The sequence below is a fragment of the Dendrobates tinctorius genome, unplaced genomic scaffold (assembly GCF_039654945.1).
Source record: "Dendrobates tinctorius isolate UK_male_01 unplaced genomic scaffold, ASM3965494v1 ptg000309l, whole genome shotgun sequence".
Lineage (NCBI taxonomy): Eukaryota > Metazoa > Chordata > Amphibia > Anura > Dendrobatidae > Dendrobates > Dendrobates tinctorius.
Genome location: NW_027361976.1, coordinates 2,113,738 through 2,121,043, shown reverse-complemented (window position 1 = coordinate 2,121,043; position 7,306 = coordinate 2,113,738). Strand labels below are relative to the sequence as shown.

The 7,306-nt window shown below is 44.5% G+C and overlaps 1 protein-coding gene across 1 annotated transcript; it reads left to right on the top strand.

Moving 5' to 3' along the window:
* The first annotated feature begins 1,254 nt into the window (after window positions 1–1,254).
* Window positions 1,255–7,125, top strand: NDUFA1 (NADH:ubiquinone oxidoreductase subunit A1). The gene is made up of 3 exons (XM_073560946.1): window positions 1,255–1,477; window positions 5,050–5,139; window positions 6,969–7,125. The coding sequence occupies exons 1-3, from the start codon at window positions 1,376–1,378 to the stop codon at window positions 6,987–6,989; spliced, it is 213 nt and encodes a 70-aa protein (XP_073417047.1). The 5' UTR covers window positions 1,255–1,375; the 3' UTR covers window positions 6,990–7,125.
* Window positions 7,126–7,306: the final 181 nt, after the last annotated feature.

Below are 7,306 nucleotides of genomic sequence, written 5' to 3'. Positions count from 1 at the left end.
ACTCACTAGCGAGAGACTCGGACAATTCTTGTGTGAGTCTCACGCATGGAAACCCGGCAGACACTGGGACCAGAGCGTGCAGCTGCATAGAAATACATGTATCCGCACGCGCCGGTCCGAGTGCTGGTGGCAGTGCCGGGTTTCCATGCGTGAGACTTGCAGGAGAATCACGTGCGTCTCTCACAAGTGAGTGTGAGCCGTTCGCAGCAACAACTGCCGCCGTCTATCCTCCTCCCTGTAGTGTTGTCCTGAATCCCCCTGGCCCTGCGATCAACGGGATCGTTACATAGCGGCACAAATGCTGCAGACCGCGCTCCAGGGGGCGCCATGAAGTAACGCATCAGGCCGATTTTGGATGCGCTAGTATCATTGCGGCCATTGGGGACGTTACCTCATCCGTTACAGCGTTAGTGCCGCTATGTAACGGATCCCGTTGAACGCAGGGCCATTAACGCAATGTGAACCCGGCCTAACACTATGAAATGATGATATACCAATGTGCGGAGCCTCTCCTCCTGCACACACCATATACTGTATGTATACGCCAGGGAGGAGGGGCCAGGAAAGTGGAGCTTTATTCGGGACTAAAGGTAACGCACAGGTCATTGCAGATGATGATGACAATGCGCTGCGTCCCTCCTCTTACACACAGTCACACACTATAAGGCTGTGTGCACACGCTGCGGATTTTGCTGCGGTTCCGCAGCGGTTTTGGCCGCTGCGGACCAGCAGCAGTTTTTGCTGCGGTGTACAGTACCATGATTCCCTATGGGAATCAAAAACCGCAGTGCAGACGGTGCGGAATTTTCCGCGCGGATTATCTGCGGTTTTCAATCCGCAGAAAGAATTGACATGTCAATTCTTTCTGCGGATTCCCCTGCGGTTTGCCATCTCCTCTATTGAGATGAAAAACCGCAGGACAAAACCGCAGAGCAATCCGCAGGTAAAACCGCAGGTCTTTTGACCTGCGGTTTCACCTGCGGATTTTACAAAATCCGCGCGGATGAATCCGCACCTAATCCGCAGCGTGTGCACACAGCCTATATGCCATGGAGGAACTGGCAGGATAGATTTGGGACTGAAGGGTTAAGTCACTACATTTATCCACATCTCCTCCTCTCCTGACTGCTCCTCCCCCAGATGAGTCACAGTCAGGATTCACTGCTTCCAGGCGCCAGCAAAAAAAAACCCGGCTCCTTCACCCTGCAGAGTCGGCTCATTTCGTTCACAGCAGGGAGCCGGCTCTTTGTATCGGATCGTTCACGAACGACACATCACTATAGCGCAGTGCATGCTGGGCGAGCACAGTGACCCTGAGCTGCTGGCTCCCTGTTTCTGGCAGTGACTCTCCCTGGAAGAGCGGAGAAGCGGCGCCATGTGGTATGAAATTCTGCCCGGGCTAGCGCTTATGGCCGGCTGCCTCATGGTACCCGGGCTGTCCACCATATATATTAACCGCTGGACGAACGGGGGCAAGGTGAGTGCTGAGCACTGTTCACACCAGGCTGCGGCTGTATTCTATCCTCCTACTGACAAGCAATCACCGTTCTCTCACCGCAGAGGCGTCATCTGTACTGTGAGATGTATCTGGAGAGAATCCGTCACGTAACAGATGTGTCACCAGGTTTTCCCCCTAATCTGCGAGCAGCAGGATGTAGAGCCAGAGACCCTGATTCCAGCATTGTGTCACTGAGCTGCTTGCTGCAGTTCTCATACCACTCCTGTTCTCTGGGCAGGTGGCAGCATACAGATCTGTGCGGGTCCCAAGCTGTAGAAGACGGAATAATTTGGCGCAGAGCTGCGCATTATGACCTTTTCCCACAGAGGATACACTAGTGGTCGTGCGTCCGACCTGTTGTCGTTTTGTGATTAGGTTATAGTTGCGTGTTCTGCCGATCGGTGCAAGTCCTAGTAGTCTGACCGCCACTGATCAGCAAGTCCTTTTTAAACAGGTAAGGCCTGTTTCACACTTCAGTTTTTCCTGTCAGTCTGAATCCACCAAAATAGCGGAAAACTGATCTGCAGGCGGACTGACAGGAACGGATGGCATCGGAGCGGCGGATGGACGGATCCGCCGAAGGGGAAAATTTAAAGGAACCGCGCCTGTAAAGAAAGAGGAAAAAAAAACAGCAGCAGCGATGTAGTGGACAAGCAGTCCGAGAGAGAATTTTTATCCAGCAGCCAGACAGAAATGCGGGTTAAAGCCGGAAATAGCGGATCCGGACACCAAAAAATGTTACAAGCTCCGTCCGGGCCGCTGAGCGGACGCCAAAATCTTGGCGGATCCGTACAAAAGCGGATCGAACGGACGACCATCCGTCAAGTTCCGCCGTTAATAATAATAATAATAAATTTTATTTTTATAGCGCCGACATATTCCGCAGCACTTTACATTTCAGAGGGGATTTGTACAGACAATAGACATTACAGCATAACAATAATCACATACAGTAGATTATAACAAATACCAAGAGGAAAGAGGGTCCTGCTCGCAAGCTTACAGTCTATGAGGAAAGAGGTAGACACCAAAGGTGGGTGGTAACAGTTGCCCTGATTGTATGGACCAGCCATAATGTTAAGTGTGTAACAGTACAGACACAGAGGGCTAATGGATGCATAAAGCATGTGGGAACAATGCAAGTCTATGAGGAAAAAAACGGATCCGCCAAGAAAAATGGCGGATCCTTTTTTTTTTTTCAAATCGGCGGATCTTGACTGATGGTCACAAACGAAAGTGTGAAACAGGCCTAACACCTCTTTAGTAGTGTCTGCCCTGGTGACAGGTCCCTTTTAAATTGGTTGTCCAGGCTTGGGGTACAAGTCTGCAGTCTTTTACTGTGACTGCAGACTTGTGAATCCTCAGGATTTGCAGGCGGGCTTGCGACTGCAGTCATGTGCCCACTAGACGTGCATGGCCTTGCTGAGCGAGGCCGGATACAGTCTAGTTGGAAGGTGTCCGGAAATGTATTCACTTCACATACCGGCAGTCGTATGACTGCCCAACACTGGCACTGTAGACTTGCACCCCAAGCCTGGACAACCCCTGTAAGACCCTTTTCAGTGAGGACGTCTATAGATGGCAATTCCCTTTAGGTATAACACTGTCAGCTGTGTCGGGGAGACATTGGACACCGATTCCTTTTCATTTCGGTCATCTCCTTAGGGTTATAGCCCCTGGGCTGCGAGCAACTGCTGCCTGAGGCTAAGTGCACACCTAGCAGAAATTGTCTGCTGAAAAACAGGACTCCCTTCCCAGAAACCGCACGCTTTTTCTTTGCACGTTTTTACCGCGATTTTTGCGTGGTTTCTAGACATGGAAAAAGCCAGAAACGCGGAAAAAAACGCAAAATTAATGAGCATGCTGCGTTTTTTACCGCGATGCAGTTTTTTCACGGTAAAAAACGCATCAATGTGCACAAAAAGTGCAAAATGCATAGAAATGAATGGGAAGCTTTTTCGCGGTTTTTCCCGTGGATATTTTGGCAAATCCGCGGGAAAAACCGCGAAAAAAACGCTGTGTGTGAACACAGCCTTATCCTTAGTGCTATTGGGCTATGTTCTGTGTTCACATGGATTTTCTTTGAAGGGATCAAAAACTTCAAGTTTTTCAAATGGAGACTGCTTAAGAAAATGCTGCATTTATGAAAGTCTTTTTTTATTTTTTGATTGGACTGTGCCTAGTTTGGTGCAGATTCTTCCACAACCTGATTCAAAGAAGTTACCTTTTCTTTTTTGTTTTACTTCCACCGGGTGTTTTTAGAAATTTTTCAGTTAAAGAAAAAAAGCTAGGAAACTCCTTGTTTCTCAAAGGAATGAATACAGTTTTCGAGGTGTTTTTTTTGTTTTTTTTTGTAGAGGATTTTGGAGCAGCTCTGCAAAACAAATCCTCCCAAGTGTCCACCGCCTCAGACCATTTGATTGGTCACAAGATGATTTCTCCCCTCTGCAGGCTGATCTGTGCACTACCTTCTCCCCTCCCTGCTGCTGTCTCTTCGGCCCCATCCATACATCCCTGCGTATTGTTCTATCCGTTTTTCTTCTTGTTCGCATGATACGAAGGTACCTATTGTAGTCTGAGCCTTCATACGGACAGCTCGGATTTCGATTCGATTTCTGGATCAAACTTAACCATTCAGTGAATCAGTTCACAAAAAAGACTGCACCCGGACCTATCCGAGTTGCATCTGTGTGATGTCCGTTTTTCACTGACTAATACTAGAAGAAACTTGGAAAGCCATTGTGTTTTTCCCCCATTCAATAAGAATAAGTGATACACCAATGTAATTCACATTGGTATTTGTAAATATATATGTTAAACACTTGCTTTTGCACGGGGGCAGCAGTGTCATGACGAGCAGTAGAGCTCTGTCAAATTTGGTGCAGGTCACTCAGCTAAAGGTCTTAAATTCTGCAGAAGCATTCGTAATAAAGATTTAGAAGGTTGCTAAAAGGGGTTGTCCGGGCAAGAGATGCTTGCTATCTTTGGGGGGGTGTTAAGAAAATGAATAACACTTGCTGTTACCCTCATGGATCCATTGTGCACCGCTCTATGATCTGCATCAGGCTTCTATCTCCTCACTATTCGACCAGCCACTTGACCCCCGCTTGTAATAGGTTGCAACAGTCAGGTAAATCTGAGCCTGATGTTATTGGATGTATTTCGGCAATTCTCTGCAGGCCACAGAGCCGCTTGCGCTGGATCCAGTAGTTTGACAGCAGGAGACTATGATTTGTTGTTTTTATAGCATCCAAACCTCAGATAACAAGCACTTTTTTTATTTTTTGTTATAACTCCTTAATATTTGCATTTAGCAAGTAATTAAAAAATAGTGTATGTGATGGTGAGGAAAAATCTCATTCATGCAGGTTTGGAGTATTCTCCAGTGTGGATGGAGCCATAGTTTTACATTTTGAAGTGTCCTATTCCAGGCACAATGCAAGATGGAGATCACGTTGAGTTACAATTTCTATAATGCAGGTATTACAATATTTCCTATGTTAAAGGTACATGTAAGACATTTCTCTTGTATCACTTGTTTCCGTACACAGGACAAGCGGATTGCCCGGCTCCCCTACCAGTGGTACCTTTTACAAAGAGACAAGAGGGTTTCTGGGGAGCAGCTTTACTATAAATCAAAAGTAAGTAATATCGTAACCCGGTTTTAAAACAACTTTAGTCGGAATATTGGTGATAATGGCCTGCATTATGTTTCAGAATTATCTTTGGGATGTCTGTTTCAGTTGACACAATGGAATATATATATATTTTGTTTTTTTTGGGTGCCACCAAAAGTTCAACTCGAGTCAATTTCATGTAATCATTAAACAGCTGAAAGGAGTTGAGAAATAGGAAGATAAGCGTAATAAACTCTCCCATCAGAACAAGTTCACTGATGGATTCTCCGTTAAATCATTGTGAAGCCAGCTATAAACTTTTCAGCACAGAGGCTATAAAAGGCAAACTCTGAGATGTATGAAATCCAATTGTACAAAATGATTTTTAGAAAAAAAAAATGCATATAGAAGTGTGTTAAAAACAAGACAATTGTCTATATCCCTAATGCACAGGGACTGGGAGGGCAGCGAGTTATAATAGTTTCTGTCCATGTGTTAAGCAAATGGATTGACGGGACTGTGTCCCGGGACTGGATCTGAATGGTGCAATTACGATAGGCTGTTTCTAAAAGCTGATGAAACAATAAAATATCACAGGAGGGGAGAGCGGTGGTCTCCTAGAATTATGCCACTAAGACGTGACTTCACGATCAGGGGGCTAGGTGCTCCCAGCACTGCATACGCTTCCCTGTCTCCCATTGAGTTCACCTGAGGTGACCTGCTTTTTATGTTCATGGGTCTAGTGGCTCATTCACATGTCAGGTTTTCACTTATGAGTGTTATCCAGGTTTTCGCACTCATACCTATGGCGGATAGGGCTGTTCACATGTCAGTTTATTTTCTTCGGGGTGCAAAATTGCAGAGACCTTTCCGATATTGATTAGAGTGTTGGATCAAAATACATAATGAAAGTCTATGGTCAGTGCATTTGGATGCCACCAGTGTGCTGTCTTTCACTGATAGAAGGTGCTGAATTTTTTATTTTTTTTTGCACATCAGTAAAAAAAAAAACCCAAACTGATTAAACTGTCCGTTTTTCTTGTGCATCAAAAAAAAACAAAGGAAGACTAAAAAATGAACATCTACCCTGCCATAAGTAAAAGCAATAGTGCATATATGTAAATAGGACACTTGGTAAATACCGTTTTTGATTAAAAAAAAAGCTTAAAAGCTTACTTTGTATGTACCCCCCCCCCTTCTCATGTACAGCACCATGGAATTAGTGGTGTTATATAAATAATAATAAAAGCCATCCCACTGTGACAAGGTGTACCCAAATTCAGGATGGTCCTAACCTCTACTATTAAAGCCTTATCCTGTGCCATAGTGATGTCGGTGTGAATAAGGGCTGAGGAGGATCGGTTCCCAAATATGGATATGCAGCAAATAGGAAACTATATAAAAGTAATGTCCAGCTCAGGGAAGGGAGGCTGCACCCTTTCCTGCACTAAATGCAGAAACCTAACTGGAGTATAAGTTGGTGTGCATGCAAAATAGGAGCATATTCACACTGGCCATTAAACAGACAAAACCCAAGACAGAAACAAAATGAGCATATTCCCTGCTGTAAATAAAGGCAATAATGCCTATAAATAACATGAGGGACTTGGTGAACACCATTTTTGATTGGGGGAAAAACCTGAGGGTGCAGCATTCACACTGTACTGACATATTAAAATAAGTGAAATATATATATATATATATATATATATATATATATATATATATATATATATATATATATATATATTACAGAGGAAGCTGCAGATACATTGTAGACTTTACAAACCTGTTAAAATGGGATTGTGGTTTAACCATTTGTTCTTTCATTTGTTTGGTTTTTTTTTCTTCAGGGTCTGGAGAATATCCACTGAGATGACTTGTTAACCGTGGATATCTTATACCTGCTTCCAATAAAATGCATATACACAAGAAACCTATTCCAAGTTTCCCGCTGATTTCTCATGGGCCTGTATTTATTACATGTAATAATAAAATGTTTCCATGATCCATTCCTCTCAGCACTCTTAGCTGTCCGAGATGACTGGCTTATTAGACCGGGGGGCTAAATGGTGATATGGTCACAGGCCAGCAATTGTCAGTTGTGCTTCTGAAATGGTTTATATGACTTGCGTGAAACATGGCATGTCCTTCTTCTTTTTTTTTTTTTTTTTTTTTTTCTCTCTGAGCA